The sequence below is a fragment of the Maniola hyperantus genome, chromosome 5 (genome assembly GCF_902806685.2).
Source record: "Maniola hyperantus chromosome 5, iAphHyp1.2, whole genome shotgun sequence".
Classification (NCBI taxonomy): Eukaryota; Metazoa; Arthropoda; class Insecta; order Lepidoptera; family Nymphalidae; genus Maniola; species Maniola hyperantus.
The window spans coordinates 5,831,364-5,848,780 of record NC_048540.1 but is presented as its reverse complement, the minus strand read 5'-3'; the positions used below and the strand labels follow the sequence as shown (position 1 = coordinate 5,848,780).

The following is a 17,417-nucleotide window of genomic DNA, read 5'->3' as shown; positions in this document are numbered from 1 at the left end:
TTCAACTGATGCAAAATAATTGCAAAGTGCTGCTTTTATAGTAACAGGTGATTTTTATTGGGCAAGGTCAAAAGCTTAAAAAAGGAAAATATTTGCATTCCGCCCTTACAGGTTATCATAGTTTTGAAATGTTCATGTCATAAAATTTACGCAAATCTTGTCTGGTAATTCATAGCTATCTATTATTATATAGACATCCGCTAAGAAAGAATTTTGGAAAATTTAACTTGTACTGACTGACTGACTAATCAACGCCCAGCGCAAACCCTAGCGCGTAGTAAGATAAAAAAAAATCGATTTATAATGTAGAAATAAATATAAAAAAAACTTCCAAAACCACTACAAAGTAAAAAAATATTTTTTGTTTCTACACGTGTATGATATATTATGTTGAAGTCGCACGAGCTTCACGCTTTGATTTCTAGTTTCTTTTATTATGCTCGCCCGACTTCATACATACATACACACAATACATACAATATTTGCAGTAAGCAGTCGTAAGTATGCCGTACGCGAATAGTTACTATGCGCATATAATTCTTTTTAATAAATAAAATTAAAAAGTAGTCCAGGTAACCTTATAACTTTAACAGAGGAATCTGAGTCCTTCGCTCCACACATAACATAGTTTGGTTCTCATTTAAATATTAACCAACTAGCTAATGCCCGCGACTTCGTACGGGCGGATTTGAGTTTTTAAAAATCCCGTGGGAACTCATTGATTTCCCGGGATAAAAAGTAGCCTATGTCACTTTCTAGGTCTTTAACTATACCCATGCAAAAAATCACGTCGATCCCGTTGGTCCGTTGCGACGTGATTGGAGGACAAACCAATAAAACAACAAATAAACACACTTTTGCATTTATAATATGGGTACTGATGATATAGGTACTGATGGGTACTGATGAAACTCTATAATTGTAATTTTGTAGAGACGTTCTAGAAACTAATATTTTTTATAATTTTTTAGGGTTTTACCTACACTTCAAGGAAATTACTAAATAATATACATCGGGCGCGAACCCAGAAGATGCAGGTTCGATTCCTGCCGGTTACGCAATTTTTGATATGTATTTTAAGTTATTTAGAAACTAATAAATCTATGTCTGTGCTTAGCCAATTTCCGTAAAAATAACTAGTTTCAAAATTACACGTGCCTATTTGTATGTAAATTCTTGAGACCGTTTAATGTTGATATTGAAAACATTTTAACGGATATGCGGGCGCGATCCCAGGAGACGCGTGTTCGATTCCTGTCGGCCCGCAATTTTTGATATGCATTTAAAATTATTTGGAAATCCGGGATACCACAGTTTCTCCCTGGACTGTATATACACAATTTGATTGAGTTTGATTGGTTAGTATTCGAATGAGAGCCAAACTAAGTTTGCTTGGAGCGCTCTACGAATAAACACCGATGAAAGAAAGAAGAAGAAAGAAAGAAAATGCATTTATTTGTTGTTGGTGTCACAGATAAAAACAAAGTACATATGTAACATTTTCATCTGTGACACCACCACAAATGGGTGTAGGTACGGCATAATGTCTTGCATCATAGTTCATATGCGTCAATACACATAAGATGCAGGACGCTGATTTTCAGATGTCATTTTCTTAAAAGATTTGTAAGGCATTGGATCTTTTTTACTTTTTGATTATTCACGCTACGCATACAGACAACAGTTTTGGTCTAGTCCTAAAATCATCGATATAGTACTAGTTCTTCATCAAAGCCTAAAATGGACTGATATGTACCTAGGGTTTTAGTCAATAGATAATTTCAAATGTCTCTAGAGTCGTGATCTGTGCCATGGATTAGTTTTTCTCCCACTATGTCTTACCAGTTTGACTTCAATCTGCCCGCAATATGGCGGAAAGTTAGTTGTGCCTAGTGTAGGTCTGATTTGCTTGGACTTACCCTTCGGGTGGCATATTACTTTTTACTTTGCCCGTTACCAACAGCTTCCTAAGAGAAAACAGTCTAAATACTTGACTCAAGCAAAAATCTACGTGCTTGACTTGACGTCAAGCCACTTGACCGTCTCAGAAGCTCTTCAAGGTTTCCAGAATTTCTGTGGGCAATGATTCTGAATTAATCCAAGTTTCATTGTAGGCGTATGGTCGATAGCTTGGTAGTTATTTTTAATTACTTTACCATGAAAGCACATTGGTTTTAAAGTCAGTCTTAGGTTTCTAAGCATCTTTCCCCAGCTTTAAATCTCAAAACCTTCTATGAAGATGTTTAGATCTCAGAACTGTATTAAAATATGGAAATGCAAGTGTGATAGAAATACAATGAACTTCTTTAATTACATATCTGTGCACCGTATATACCTAGGTACGACAGTTCCACTACAGACTACTTAGGTCGTAGCTACTTCCAGGTACAAAAGGATCACCTGCAAATATACCTTTGAATAAATAGCGATTCTTGAAGCGAACGCAACAAAGTGCAATTCAGACGCCACAGTGCTGCGGTTTAAAATTTGCCTTTTTGTTGCGTACTTTTTATCTTTTATTCCACCCCACATGCCAGTACCGTACAAGGGGTGCGTCACCGTGTGGTCGCCGTACATTGTATATTATTTGGGTCACATGTCCAAGCAAGACCCACTTGGCAACGCTTAGTTATTCAATAATTTTTATTTTTTATTTTTATCTATTAACATTTTTTCTTTTGCAATACAATGTTAGATTATCGAAAGTACACACTAACATTTAAATATACAAATGTAATGCACAGTCATAATTTCATTTTTTCTTGTAAGTAATTCTTGGTACATAAAAAAGCCCGATTCGAGAATCTCTTCCTTGCAGTCGGTAAAAAAAGAAAAGTCTAAGTATAAACTTTGAACTACAGTTTATAGAGTCAAGCGCTAGACACCTTTGCACAGCCGTTTTACATCTTTAACATTTTGTTGGTCCAAACCCTATGGTCCAACCTACATCAGTATTTACCTTATGAGCAATGAATTTATTTACTGCCATTTACTCCAATGGGCAAAAATCTATGTCTAGGCAAAATAGGTTTTAATATTATAAATAAAAGAAATAACTTATTGTGTGTTATTTTAATTAAATATTTACATTTCTATGCGCAGGTATCCTTAACATTATTGGAAACTATTCAATAATGTGAGAGGATATGAGCTGGAGCATGCGCTACTGGGGCAGCATGGACGGTAGGAGCGGAGCGGTGGACTACAGCGTTGAAGCCACTGTGTGCGTCGGCGGAGTACTCCACTTTGCGCACGGAACCGTCAGATTCGAGCAGAGAGTATTCACCATGTACAACGTCTCCGTCGCGGCTCTCGTGCTGGGACTTGTTGTCGCCGGTGTGACCGTCAGCTACGGAGTAGGAGAACTCGTATTTGGGGTGCGCCTATAAAATAAAGTAAAAAATTAGTACATTATCACAAGAGTTATAAAAGTTGTAGGTTTAGTTTTTTATTTTGAAATTTTTGAGTTTTGATTATAAATTCTTACGTCATAGGGTTCTGGCTGGTGGGCAGCGATGTAGCCATGGGCGGGAGCGGCGTGAACGATGGGAGAAGCGTGGACAATAGGGGCAGAGTGGGCGATCGCAACACGAGCAGGCGCAGCGTAGGCGAGAGAGCTACCAGCTAGACCGATAGAGCCGTAGCCTTGGTTGTGACGCACAATGTTCTGGGAAGATACGGCACCGTGGCCGGAGAGACGAGGAGCAGCGTAGGCCACAGGGGCGGCGGCGTAGGAGATGGGGGCGGCGTAGGAGATGGGGGCAGCAACGGCAATAGATCTATGTCCTTGGTCGTGGCGTACGATGTTTTGTGAAGAAACAGCGGCATGCCCGGAGATGTGGGCAGGAGCGGCGTAGGCAGAGTAACCTAGTGAAGCCGTGTTGTAGGCGATAGGTTCTGCAGCAATGCCATGGCCCTGGTCGTGACGCACGATGCTTTGGGAGGATACGGCAGCGGCTGATGAGTAGTGGGCTGCGGGCACGAGACCAGCGGATGCAACCGCCAATACAGCGCTCAAAGCGATGATCTGAAAATGAACAAGCTCAGTAGAAGATATAGTTATGATAACCTTGATAAATATTTCTTAACTACTAAATACCAAAACAAGTAATTCTTAACTTCTTACTAAACTTCTAAAGTTGAATTGGTTTCGAGTACCTTTTAAAAAGATTATAAATGATAAACCTAGTATGTATTATGTGACTATTATGAATATGAATATTTTAAGCTCACTTACTTTGGAGTACATATTGAGAAAGTAGTCTTTCAACTGATGCAAAATAATTGCAAAGTGCTGCTTTTATAGTAGCAGGTGATTTTTATTGGGCAAGGTCAAAGCTCAAAATAGCAAATTATTTGCATTCCTTAACAAGTTTAGTAAGCCCTTACAGGTTTTCATAGTTTTGAAATAATTATATAGGTAGGTATATCATAATCAACTATAAATACTATGAACGTTCTACGTTACGTTCGTTTTACGTCCGTTCTACATCCCTATAAAAATAGGGATGTACCTACCTAGTATGATATTCTACGATTTCATTTGAAAAACCCTTGAAAATAAAAGTGAAAAACCAAATTTTCGAAATTATTATTAGTAACATGTGAAATATTCTTGAGATTCATTTTAGCACTTGTTCTAACCCTGTTAGCTATAAGATTTATTGTAATTTTTTGACGACCTCCCTGGCGCAGTGGTGAGCGCTGTGGTCTTATTAGTGGGAGGTCCCGGGTTCGATTCCTGGCAGGGGTTTGGAATTTTATAATTTCTAAATTTCTGGTCTGGTCTGGTGGGAGGCTTCGGCCGTGGCTAGTTACCACCCTACCGGCAAAGCCGTGCCGCCCAGCGATTTAGCGTTCCGGTACGATGCCGTGTAGAAACCAAAGGGGTATGGGTTTAATAAAAACTGCCATACCCCTTCCAGGTTAGCCCGCTATCATCTTAGACTGCATCATCACTTACCATCAGGTGAGATTGCAGTCAAGGGCTAACTTGTATCTGAATAAAAAAAATATATATATTTTTGTGGGAAAAAATATTTAAAATGTTATTTCATTAAAGAATAGGGTAAACCAATTTTGCGTTATTGTCTTCAGCTATAAAATGTTGGACATTTAGATAAATAATATTTCTTTTTAAAATAATAGGTAGGTAAATAGATAGCAAAATAATTGTCGTAGACTTTTCTTGTTTTGAAGTGTTGTAACGAAATAAGTTTTTATTATTTCATCGGCTCTAAGTATAAACCACCGACCAATATAATGTTAGTAAGCTTCTTGAATTTTGTTAAAAATTATAACATAGACTGATGTTATTGCTATTTTATCATTGAAGTAAAAATAAAATTTTTGATAAAAAAAAACCATTATGAATGTACGAACATACACAGTAAGCCCCGAATACCTACACAAATTTAAAAGATCAGTTTGCCTACATTAAAAAAAAACGCGTCTAAATAAAAAATGTTTGTTAGGAATAATTAAATGGGCATACTACGGGAGGAAATATTTTTGTATCTAGCTTAACTAACGTAACTTTGTAGTTAGTTTTGTTTTAAGCTTACTTTTAACATTTCTGGGATACTTTTTTGCATTTTTTTTTGTTAGGAATAAGTAAGTAAGTGGCTATACTACGCTAGGTTTTTTTAGTTTAGCTTACTTTTAACATCTGGGATGCATTTTTGCATTGTGCATTGTTCACTAGTCAACCTTGCGGTGTAGTGTCATATTTACTTTTCAAGCACTTTCATAGGAAGCGGTCAATATGTTCAAAGTGAATAATTAGTAATGGGTCCAGTGCACTCTTTTTACTTGGGAAAACAAATAAGAAGCTTCTTAAGTGTCACAGTATCTTTTTACCTACCTACGGTTCGATTGGTAAGTTTTACTTAGGTATAGCGATACAATTTGTTTGTTTATGAGTTTGTTTGTAATCTTCAGAACTAATGATCTTATTCTGAAAATTATTTGTTCTAGATAAGTGCTTAAAGCTATAAATTATTGCAATAAAGTATAGGACAGCCAGAGAAACCGACGTATCTCAGCGAGTGGCGAAGCTGAAGTGGCAATTGGCAGGGCACATAGTTAAAAAAATCGATAGGCGTTGGGGTCCCAAGGTGCTGGAATTGCAACCTCGTACCGGCAAGCGCAGCGTTTGAAGACCCCCATTAGGTAGACAGACAACATCAGGCGATCGCAGGGAGCCGCTGGATTCAGAGGGCGCAAGGTCACGGCTTGTGGACATCCTTACAAGAGACCTATGTACAGCAGTAGACGTCTATTAGTTGATGATGATGATGATGATAGTTCCTGTAGGTGACGCGGACGAAATGGCGAGTAAAGGTTACAGTTTCTAATGAAGTGATTCATATGATTATGAGTTCATCAAATCAATATGGATTAGCGATGCATGAATTTGGTGCTCTCCATCAGATGAACATTCTGATTTCCCTAAGTTTCAGCAACTATTTCATACTTTACCAATTATTATTTAAGCGTGAAATGAAAATGTAAGATTATTCCAATAGATATAGCAGTGCATAAACTTCGTTATTATAAGGGTCAGCATTGGAGATCAGTTTCTTATGCACACAGAAACAGAGCCGATCGACATCTCGAGCGCGAAAGAGCAAATCGGCTATTCTTTGTGTTTCACACTGAGCTCAATGAGAGCTTCCTCGAGCATCTTTTCTTTAACCTTTCAATAAAGACAGCAATTAAAAATGAACCTTATGTTATGACTATTATTATCTTTCAAGTAAATTTTAAATTGTTCTGCTCTCGGCCCAGTCTATCTGAACGGATCTTTAACGCTGCCATTGACTGAATCTGTACTAAGTATAATGAAACTAAGTATTTATTAACCAGTTATAAATTAATTAATATCCGTAATATTATTCATAAGCTGTATTTTAGATTATGCTTTACTTGATTATCATGTTTGTGATTTATAAAATTCGGTTTATTCTTTGGGTTTCTTTTTAAATTAATTAGCATTTATTTTTTAATTGTTTATTTTTCTATGACATATACACATGTTTTTAATAATAATGTTTCTTTGGCACAATATGGTGTGTTGCGTATTTCACATCGGCATGGAATCTGAAAAAGAAAATACACTTTGATGAAATAAAGATAACAATAAAACTGTAGAGCTTTTCTAATACTAATTTAAGAAATACCCGAAATAAACTTAGTGTCGTGGCAACCCCCTGCCAGACACCCTTAAAATTTTAAACGTTAAAGGTGTCTGGCAGGGGGTTTACATGATACTTACTAAGCGTCTGGCAATGCAAGATTTCTAATACTATTCTGAAGAAAATATAAAAAAAATACTTTATACTTTGACGTAAGATTTTTTACACCTTTATTACCTGTTATCTCCAGAAGCCACCATGATCCAAATAAACATTCCTTTTAGTGATGGAGACAATAATGTAGAGAAACTTTCAGCTTTTATAAAATAACAAAGGTCTGGCACGCGCTGGCAAGCATAATTAGTAAGCTATACAACTATACTCTTCGCTGTTAGGGTTGTTAAATAACCATGGCTTTTACAGCAGTGGTTTTCATAACACCTAACACGTGGTTTTCCTTGGTGGTTGCCCTAACACTACTACCTACCAATTATTTTGAATGAAAATTTGAATATAATCATAGGTAAACGATTTTGAACTGTAAAGTTTTTAATTGGTTCAGTATATTTTGAGTAATGCGTAAAGAAGTAATTTATTGTGAATTGGCAGACTTCACCCACCTCTAAGAGCATTACAGAGAACTCTCAGGCAGGTTTCCTCATGATACTTTTCTTCGGCGCGAAAGTATGACGTCATATCAATTAATTGCTTAAAACGTACATAATACCGAAAAGTCCATGTCCATTACACTCATAAAGTTGTATATTAAACTCATAATATAATCAGACGCATAAATCATAATAGAAGTGAAGAAATACGGTGTTTTCACGTTAAATATTCGTATGCGGAATAATCTCGGATCTAACAGAAGGCCCCATAATTACAGTGCGACAAGGCTATTTTGGCGCGTGGCGAGAATAGGAACTAACGCTGCCGTCAAGTGTCCCCTTTGTACTTGTTTGAATATTCTAAGCCTTTGTTCTCCAACAGCGCCCCCCGTGTCAATGTCATTTAAGTGTAAAAAATAAAAATTGAATCGCAAAGGAAGATGTTCTTACCCAGTATGGTGGTCGCCGTGGTAGTGAACGGTTCTTTCAGAGCCATCAGGCTGGTGTAGGGAGTAAACGCCCTTCACAACGTCGCCATCACGAGACTCATGCTGCGACTTCATGTCACCAGTGTGATGATCTTCCACTTTGTAATCAAAAGTGTAATGTGGGTGCGTCTAGAAGATAAATTAACATTGTTTTATGTCGAACACTGTCGAATGAATACTTCTTACTTACTTGTGGACGCTAAAAATTAGGAACGGCGAGCGCGGTGATTCGCTAACTTAGTGATCAGCACTGAATGAAAGCTATCAAGCTAATTTAACATTGATTTTTAATTGAATGTTTTCTATGAAAAAAATATAATCGCCGATCAAGTGCGTATTGCCAGACTTCACGCACCTTTGAACACATTATAGAGATTCTTAAGCAGGCAGGTTTCTTCACAATGTTTTCCTTTACCATTAAAACGTGATATTTAATTGATTAAAACACACATAACAACGAAAAGTTACAGAGCCCGGAATCGAACAATATGCCCCCTGAATCCAACTGGAAGCTGACGTCTTAGCGGGCATCACCACTTCCGATATTAATCATTATCATGATCAACCCATGACCAGCTCACTACTGCAGATCATGGGTCTCCTCTCCAATGAGAAGGGATTTGGCGATAGTCTACCACGCTGGCCAAATGCGAATTGGCAGACTTCACATACCTTTGAGAACATATGAAGAACTCAGGCAGGCAGGTTTCCCCACGATGTTTTTCTTCACTTTTAAAGCATATTTAACTATACTTACTTAAAACGCAAATAACTTCAAAAAGTAATAGGTGAGTGCCCGAGATCGAACTCCCGACCTCTGGTTAGAAAGGCGGACGTCTTAACCACTAGGACTAGGCACAGCTTCCCATATTATTGCTAGGAAAATATCAAATGCAAAACGTACATGATAGTCAACTTGGTGTCCATGACCATGGACAATTTCTGGATGTCCGTCGTGCTTGGAGATGTGGTTGGAGGAGAATGCCATACCGTGTCCATGGTCAGATCCGAATTGAGCCACTGCAGCGGCGATGAAGGCAGCAAATCATAGGACCTGTGGATGAGAATTATATATTTTAGGCAACCTACAGTTTAAATCCATCTGAGATCCTAACCTTCACCTTCACTAACTAACTTCAGATTTTGTGTGAAAAGAAGAAAAAAAGTATTTTAAGAAATCAAAGCGAAACTAGTTTTTTCCTTCCAAGCACTGTGGCGCCAAATTTCGGTTTAAGAAAAAGATATTCTAGTTTGGATTTCCAGTTCAATTAATTAAATCTGAATTTAGACCACAAGATGTTTTCTTTTGTGCATTAGATTAGAAGTTTTAGATATCACTTTAAGAAATAAAAAAGTGTGTAATAGGTAATATTTAATTCTAGAGCAAATTATGAAATTTATAAATTAATATGTACTAGCTGCCCCGGCGAACTTCGTACCGCCTAACAGTCGATTAAAATTTTTTGAAATTTTCTCTCCGTAAGAACCATCCTCGTACTTCAAGGAATATTAGAAAAAAAGAGTTAGCGAAATTGGTTCAGCGGTTCTCGAGATTTGCGATGAGCAACACATTTAGTGATTCATTTTTATATTATAGAATAGAATAAAGTGGTTGAGTTATATTTCACCTTAAAGTACATCTTGGTAAGAGGTAAGTAAGCAGGTATTGTTCTTTCCAAAAGTGTTTAGAAACTGATACATATTGACTAAAATTCGCAGTTTTTATATGGAAATCAATAATTGATATCGTACCGATTTTACTGTAAATTGGTTTGAAAGTTCACCAAATACGCAATATTTTTGGACAGTCACCTAACGCATAAGGCCATTATGCCTATTGGCTATTGTTATTTACACTTGATATCGTTAAAATTAAGTGTGGCCGATGTTTAAAAAAAAACCCACATCGACCATAGTATCTGTACTCGTAGTAGGTATTTTTATTTTATTTTACAAGAAAACTTACAGCTAAGGAAAAAGTAAATGGATAAATAGATAAATACAGGACAAAAATTGAAGCTAATGACAATTTTTCACAGATAGAATTGAAGCTAATGAAAAGTTTTCACAGATAACAGGTAGATAATACCTAGTTGATGACATGACAAACTTATAGATTTTGAACTTAATTATTTTATTTTTATTAACTATTTTTTTTAGAACCTAATAAGAAGTCACTTATTGTAAAATTCAATTGGTTAGTTAGCGACCTAAATTCTTATTAATTTGGATGTCGATAATCAGTTAAAAAACCAGTTGTTTTAAGCTGTTGCGATATCCTTTCAAATTGAACAAGATAATATGCATATTCGTAGTGGTATAAAAGGCTGGAAAATAAGAAAGTTATTATCAATTACTCATTATAAGTCAAAGTGTAAACAACTACTTATTAATTAATTAAAATGTACTTCAAGGTGTGTAAATTATATTAGGTGCTAATGTGTTCAAACAACAACTAATAGAGATCATAAAAGTCAATAAATATATTATCAAATCTAATCTTAGAACAAGCTTGCGACTTGAGTTTTTCTTCGCGCTAAAAGAAAAACTTTTTCGTATGACTAGATTCCTGGACAAAAAGAATTTTTATTCAATTAAGTCATCTATCAATCTGTGAAGACCAAGGATTCCTAAGAACTTAAAAAAAGCTAAATTCACTCGGACGAAATTTTTATGTACCTACCTACTTAGAAATCGATGCCCGGCGTGAATTTAGATTTTTTAAAATCCCGTGGGAGCTCTGATTTTAAGGAATGAAAAATAACCTAAGTCACTCTCCAGGTCTTTAACTATATCTATACATGGAAAAAATCACGGCCATTTGTTGCTTTGTTGCGTCATGACTGAAAAACAAACCAACAATCACACACATTTTCGCATTAAAAAAAATCAAAAACCTTTATTTATTTTATGTAGGACAATTTGTATCTCTTATGCTACGTCTGAGACTATACCACCAGTTCGAAAGGCATTTATAATATACGTAGTGATTTAAGAAGTAATTGTATGAATTTTTCCAGGTCTTCACCATTGTGGCGTTCGCCGCTGTTGCGTCCGCACAGCTGCACGGTGGCTACGGCGGCCACGGCCACGGCCACGCGGTCTCTTCACAGAGCATAGTGCAGCACCAGAGCCACGCGCCCGCGCACTACGCTCCCGTCATCGCGCATCAACCTGCACACTACGTACACGCACCACAAGACCATTACGTATGTTTCATACTATTAAGTATATTATACTAGCGACCGCCCGCGACTTCATCTGCATGAATTTAGGTTCTTAAAAATCCCGTGTGAACTATTTGATTTTCTGAAATAAAACGCTAGTTTTTATCTCAGCCACTCTCCAGGTCTTTAACTGTTTGGTTTTCCGGGATAAAAAGTAGTCTATGTCACTCTCCAGGTCTTTATCTATACCCAATAAAATAATCACGTCAATCCCTTGCTCCGTTGCGACGTGATTGAAGGACAAACCAATAAACAAAGTACAAACACACTTTCGCATTTATAATATGGGTCAGGATGTATCGAGACTAGCGACTGCCCACGGCTTCGCTCAGTGAAAAGTTTAAAGGCCTTTTAGAATAAAGTTTTAAAGAAGATTTAGGTTTCAGATTAGTTTAATCTGAACTGGCACAATTTGGCTTTGAAACATAATCACTAAAAAAGTAATCCATTAGTTCCTAATTCCCTTCAGTAATAAATGAATTTACCACAGTTCCCTTTAAAAAAATTGTGATCTTATAGGCTCCTGCCCACTACGCTTTCGAGTACAGCGTGCATGACTCGCACACTGGTGACATCAAGTCGCAGCACGAGACTCGTGAGGGAGACCATGTGACCGGATTCTACAGCCTGCACGAGCCCGACGGTACCGTCCGTCGTGTAGAGTACACCGCTGATGCCCACAACGGGTAAGATATAAAAAAAATACCACAACACACAATATACACACACATTAAAGCATCTCGTCCACGCCTTGTACGTGGCACGGCCCGCGCCCGCCACGTGTTAGCATAAATCATCCGTTACAAAGTGGGAGGTTCCGGGTTCGATTCCTGGCAGGGGCAATTCGGGAGTTTATATTATCTAAATTGTCTCTGTTCTGGTCAGGTGGGACGATTCGGCCGTGGCTAGTTACCACCCTACCAGCAAAGCCGTGCCGCCAAGCAATTTAGCGTTCTGGTACGATGCCTTGTAGAAACTGATCGAGGGTATGGATTTAATGTAACTGCTGTACCCCTTTCAAGTTAGCCCGCTTCCATCTTAGACTGCATCATCACTTACCATCAGTTGAGAGAGCACGCAAAGGCTGACTTGTATCAGAATAAAAAAAATAAAAAACACAACTATTTCACACATTAAACATTTCACACATTAAACATTATATATAGTTTGGGTTTTCTCTAATCTCTATGCATCGTGTTACTGAGTGTTATGAATTAGGACCCCTATTCACTCTTCATTTATTACATAATGATAATGGTGTTTTCTTGGGATAACATAGTGGTAGGTTCCCAGATCATTCTGCATACAACTTGAATAAGAGAACAAATTTCGACTCTTCGGTTTTTCCAGTTATATTTACTTAAGTAGATGTTAGTGGTGATTGCTGGGACTGACGCTTTAACGTGCTCCTAAACACGGAGGCATCGAGAAGGCCAAAGTGTTTTACTCATGCAGTTACTGACGGTCAACGATGCTTAAAAGTAGCAATCGATTGAATAACGCATATCCCAAAAAAATATTTATTTAAAGATAGTCTGCCTCGAAGAAGGAAAAAACCCTTGATTAGCAGCGGGAAACAGAATATGTTTTCAGAAAGTAAAGTGTTTCATACAAAGTTAACATAAATTTTCTTCTAAGTATTCTTTCTAGTGATGTTTAGGTATATGTATTACCTAATGTTGGGGTTTCATTTTCAGATTTAACGCTATTGTTCATCGTGAAGGCCATGCCCGCCATGAAGTCCCCGCCTACCATCATTAAAATGTGATGACACTTAAGTTAATGTAAACTGTTGATATTTGTTGTACCTAATAAAAAAATATTAATAATACCTTATATTTTGTTTTTATAACTCTGCATTTTAGGACCTTCAAAATGATTTACCAATCAACAGAAATAACTTATTAATAAATTATGTCACTATAACCAAATAGTTAGCATTTAGCAAAAAAATTAAAATAGACATACAAACCTAAAAACGAATACATTCAATTTAGACAAGTTTAAGATGATGTTTCCTCTAAGAAAGCTTTCTTGGTGACTATAAAGCTTAGACAAGTTTGAGACGACTATAATAGGTATCATTGATTTAAGCAAAGTTTACTAAAAAAATGACGATATTAATCACCTTCCAGAACTGTAGTTTTAGACACGATTTTCAATTTTAAGTAATTAAAAACAAGTTTATGATGATGTTTCTACTAAAAAAGATTTTCTGGCAACTATAAAACAGCTATGAAGTTTATATTCAGGATACATAAGTATCGTTAAATGAAGAAAATATCGTATTCTATTGTATCATCAGTGTGTTGACGAAATGGCTATAAATATATTAACCATTTTATAAGTGTAATACAAAGTTTGACGTGTAATAGTCTCGTTAGTCGCGGTTACTGTAGGTATCTACCTACTAAACAATTATTGTGTAAACTATATTAAAATTTTTAACCGTTTCCAATAATTTGATGTGAAATCGATAGTAAAACAATTACTATTTTGGATATAAAAATCGCGAGATTTGTCAAGTAAGTATCAGTTTAGTAACAACTAGAAACAGTTCAACAAGTAACATATTATCTAAAATACAAACATGTACTCAAAGGTAGATAACATATAAAGACATTGTTTTGTGAAAATTTTAAATTGTAAAATTCAAGGATATAAATTCTATTACAGTTAGCTTTTGCCTGTATTTGTCCGCATACATCTAAGTTTATAAAGAATTTCGGGAAGACCGTTCGTTTCTCCATAATGAAACTTACTCTAAGAAGTTATCTAAGCAAGCATAGGCAGACTAAGCTAGTAAGAGGACTAGGTCTCGGCAAATATCCCTATCCGCCTATAAACTCCTGTCAAAATCAACTTAGCTATTCAAAGATTACCACCGACAAACAAAAATAAAATAAAAATGTTTGATTTTTGATAATAATATCAAAATAAGCCTATCGATACATTGTATTATAAGTGTATCGATATAACAGATTGACACGTCCATTTCCTTTATTATGTGAAGGTATACATAGAAAAAATTGGTATTATATATTTTTTCCCCTCAGGTTCTATGCATGGCTGTCATTGTCGCTATTGTAGCGCAATTTGAAGATGCCAGCGGCTATGGCGTAGCGTTCTCTTCCAATCATTTCTCCAAACACGATGGTCATCCGGAAATTGTTCACGGTCACGGTCACCACGTTGACTATCATGTAAGTACCATGCTGATGCCATAGAATATTATGATAGACTGACAACTGATGATAGTCGTCGAAAAATAGCACTGTACCAAACAAGAGAAGCGCATTTTTCAACTACTTCCATATGGTGGTGTAATAGCATGTATGTTACGTAATTGTAGGTACGTTACAGTAGGTATATGTATATGTATATCTACATAATATTGCGTATTGATGCGTGTTCGAGTTTTTTAAATCTCTTTTGTAGAGTTGTGCATATTTGAGTAACCGTGCAGATCTTGTAGGCCTAAGTTTTAAGTTTTAATATCCAAATGTTTTGAAAAAATCAACACGTCATTTACGTGTAGACATGTAGGTTTTCAAGCCTAGTGTATCAACTGTTCCAAACTGCAACCATATAAAATCTTTTCCAGACCCACCCTCACTATACTTTTGACTACAAAGTAGAGGATCAGCACACCGGCGATATGAAGTCCCAGCACGAATCACGAGATGGTGACGTGGTTAAAGGCTACTACTCCCTACACCAGCCTGATGGCTCCGAAAGGACTGTTCACTACCACGGCGATCACCACACTGGGTAAATCTAATTATATAAATGGAAAAGGTGACTGACTGACTGACTGATCTATCAACGCATAGCTGAAACTATTTGTGTAGTCCACGCGGATGAAGTTGCGGGAATAAGCTAGTATTCATTTAAAATCCTCAAGGAGATTTTATTCCAAGCTACAAAAATACGGGGGTTTATCATAGGGACCACAGCTGGACATAGGTCTCTTGTACGGACGTCCCTTGCGCCGCTTGAGTGCAGCGTCTCCCTGTGACTTGTTTGATTTCCTCTGTCTACCTAGTGGAGTGTCTGCAAACGCTATGCTTTCCGCTGCGAAATTGCCATTCTAGCATCTTGAAATCCCAACATCTATTAGTTTTTCAAACTATATGCTCTGCTCACAGCAACATTGTCACAAGGGTACATCGATTTTTATAGTTTTAGATTTCATATATGCTATGGATAGAACGAGTCTATTGTATACCTTATTATTGGATGGATTGCATCCATTGGCTCCTTGCATGAGATACGATAGGTACTCAGCACTAATAAATATACTTAGTTTATAACAATTATTATTAATATGCACATTTGCTTTTCAGATTCCACGCAGACGTGAAATACGCTACCCATCACATCGTTCCTCATCATCATCACCATCATTATTAATAACGACAAAACTGATAATGTTACTAGAACTGACCTATGTCCTTACCTGTTGTTTAAATGTAAATAAATAATTTTACTACCTATATTTGATTTTTTTATTCTTTTCTATTCTACTAGAGTATTTTGAAAACACTATCATAACACGTCAAGGCGTAGCTAGGTACTGATATTAAATTTACATTGGTAAATAAAACCATAAGCACAAGAAGCCAATTCTAAGGGTTCCTTGTTTTTGTTGTCTACTTCATATAATATTAAAAGTTATAAACATTTTTAAATACATATCAAAAATTGCGAAAATGGCCGGAATGCCTTAGACCGCCAGGCCAGGGTTCACTTGCTGCCAGCGTAGAATTTTGAGATATTTATTTTCATTCAGTAGCTGAAGTGTTAATGTCATCTAAAAGCGACACGTTGCAGTTATCGAAACTGCTTTCAAAGGCCCATATTTTAATGCAGCTATTTGAACCAGAACTGAGACATTGCTTTAGACTTACTATTTTATAAAAAATTATAGTGATTATATTTTGTAAAAAATTATAGTAGTTTTACCTACACTTCAAGCCTTAGTAGTTTTTAAATATCAGATGGCATTATGTAGAATAATAATGCATGAGTCACTTGGCTATAAATGTAAAAATTTTTATTAGGGGCTGAATTTTCAAAAATCATTTAATGTCTACGTCAATCATCTGCATGCCAAATTAATTCAGCCTCATCCATCCAGTAGTCTGAGCATGAGCTATGCGTTGATAAATCAGCCAGTCAATCAGTCAGCTTTGATATCATTTCCTTAGTCATATATTTAAGAACGATTTGTAGTTCCGGTTATTTATCAATATCATGTTATAATAATGTAGCTTTGTGTTCCTTCTTATAAGTAAGTAATTATGTTTTGACATAGCCACATAGATCAGCAAACTGGATAAGGAATAGAGATAATGAAATCGCTAAATACTTTTTTTATGAATTTCATTTATTTCCATTTATTTATATGTTACTATTAAGTAAAAAATTCATACACTAATGTGGCTGGACAAATAATTAAGAAAAATTACATGAATGTTAAAAAATATCCTTTTAAATTTAAATTCGTAGTTAGTGGCATGTATGTCCAAAGGTTTTAAATTACTGCCTTACAGCGGTGAAGCATTGACTCCAACAATGTTTGACATTTTGCAAGATAAATAGAAAAGAAAACGTCGTAAAGCTCTCTTGAATTACCACACTGTCGTTTGGAAATGTTTTTCTTGACTTCACACTAAAGATTTTCAAATTGGATTTAGATCTGGACCTATGACGGAAACTGTCTGTGTTATGATTTATGAGGAATTCTATAATAGTGCAGTAGGTATGCTTTGGATCTTTGTCGTGCTGGAATGTCCCAATAACTGGAAGCATGTCTTCAGCATACGTGGTAACATTGTTTCTTACAGTATGTTTTTGTATTGGAATTGTGGTAAAATCCAGTGGTAGGCATATTTTAGATCCTATATGAGTATTTAGGGCATGTCAGCTATGATGAAGATGTAGATGATAATTGTT

The 17,417-nt window shown here is 36.3% G+C and overlaps 3 protein-coding genes across 4 annotated transcripts; 2 read left to right on the top strand and 1 right to left on the bottom strand.

Moving 5' to 3' along the window:
- Positions 1–3,128: 3,128 nt before the first annotated feature.
- On the bottom strand, positions 3,129–8,916 carry LOC138402308 (larval cuticle protein A1A-like). The gene is made up of 3 exons (XM_069498469.1): positions 8,905–8,916; positions 3,488–4,027; positions 3,129–3,383 (listed from the first exon to the last, which is right to left on the bottom strand). Exons 1-3 carry the CDS (start codon positions 8,914–8,916, stop codon positions 3,129–3,131), a joined length of 807 nt encoding a protein of 268 aa, XP_069354570.1.
- LOC117982510 (cuticle protein 7-like) lies at positions 8,214–13,295 on the top strand. The gene is made up of 4 exons (XM_069498473.1): positions 8,214–8,355; positions 11,253–11,441; positions 11,979–12,145; positions 13,157–13,295. Exons 1-4 carry the CDS (start codon positions 8,293–8,295, stop codon positions 13,218–13,220), a joined length of 483 nt encoding a protein of 160 aa, XP_069354574.1. The 5' UTR covers positions 8,214–8,292; the 3' UTR covers positions 13,221–13,295.
- Positions 13,170–15,872, top strand: LOC117982509 (cuticle protein 7-like). Of its 2 annotated transcripts, none has more exons than XM_069498478.1 (4): positions 13,170–13,223; positions 14,516–14,662; positions 15,064–15,230; positions 15,806–15,872. In XM_069498478.1, exons 2-4 carry the CDS (start codon positions 14,525–14,527, stop codon positions 15,870–15,872), a joined length of 372 nt encoding a protein of 123 aa, XP_069354579.1. In that variant the 5' UTR covers positions 13,170–13,223; positions 14,516–14,524. The 2 variants fall into 2 exon arrangements, with proteins under 2 accessions (XP_069354579.1, XP_034824755.1); XM_034968864.1 differs by lacking the exon at positions 13,170–13,223 and adding an exon at positions 14,050–14,061.
- Positions 15,873–17,417: the final 1,545 nt, after the last annotated feature.

Bases quoted from the DNA above. Each gene is read 5' to 3' on its own strand.
- LOC117982510 (XM_069498473.1), top strand. From the start codon at position 8,293: ATGCTGCGACTTCATGTCACCAGTGTGATGATCTTCCACTTTGTAATC. The intron at 8,356-11,252 runs GTGCGTCTAGAA...GAATTTTTCCAG, and splicing joins TAATCAAAAGTGTAATGTGG to GTCTTCACCATTGTGGCGTT. The intron at 12,146-13,156 runs GTAAGATATAAA...TTTCATTTTCAG, and splicing joins ACCGCTGATGCCCACAACGG to ATTTAACGCTATTGTTCATC.
- LOC138402308 (XM_069498469.1), bottom strand. The intron at 3,384-3,487 runs GTAAGAATTTAT...TTTATTTTATAG, and splicing joins ACCAGCCAGAACCCTATGAC to GCGCACCCCAAATACGAGTT.
- LOC117982509 (XM_034968864.1), top strand. The intron at 14,663-15,063 runs GTAAGTACCATG...AATCTTTTCCAG, and splicing joins GTCACCACGTTGACTATCAT to ACCCACCCTCACTATACTTT. The intron at 15,231-15,805 runs GTAAATCTAATT...TTTGCTTTTCAG, and splicing joins CACGGCGATCACCACACTGG to ATTCCACGCAGACGTGAAAT.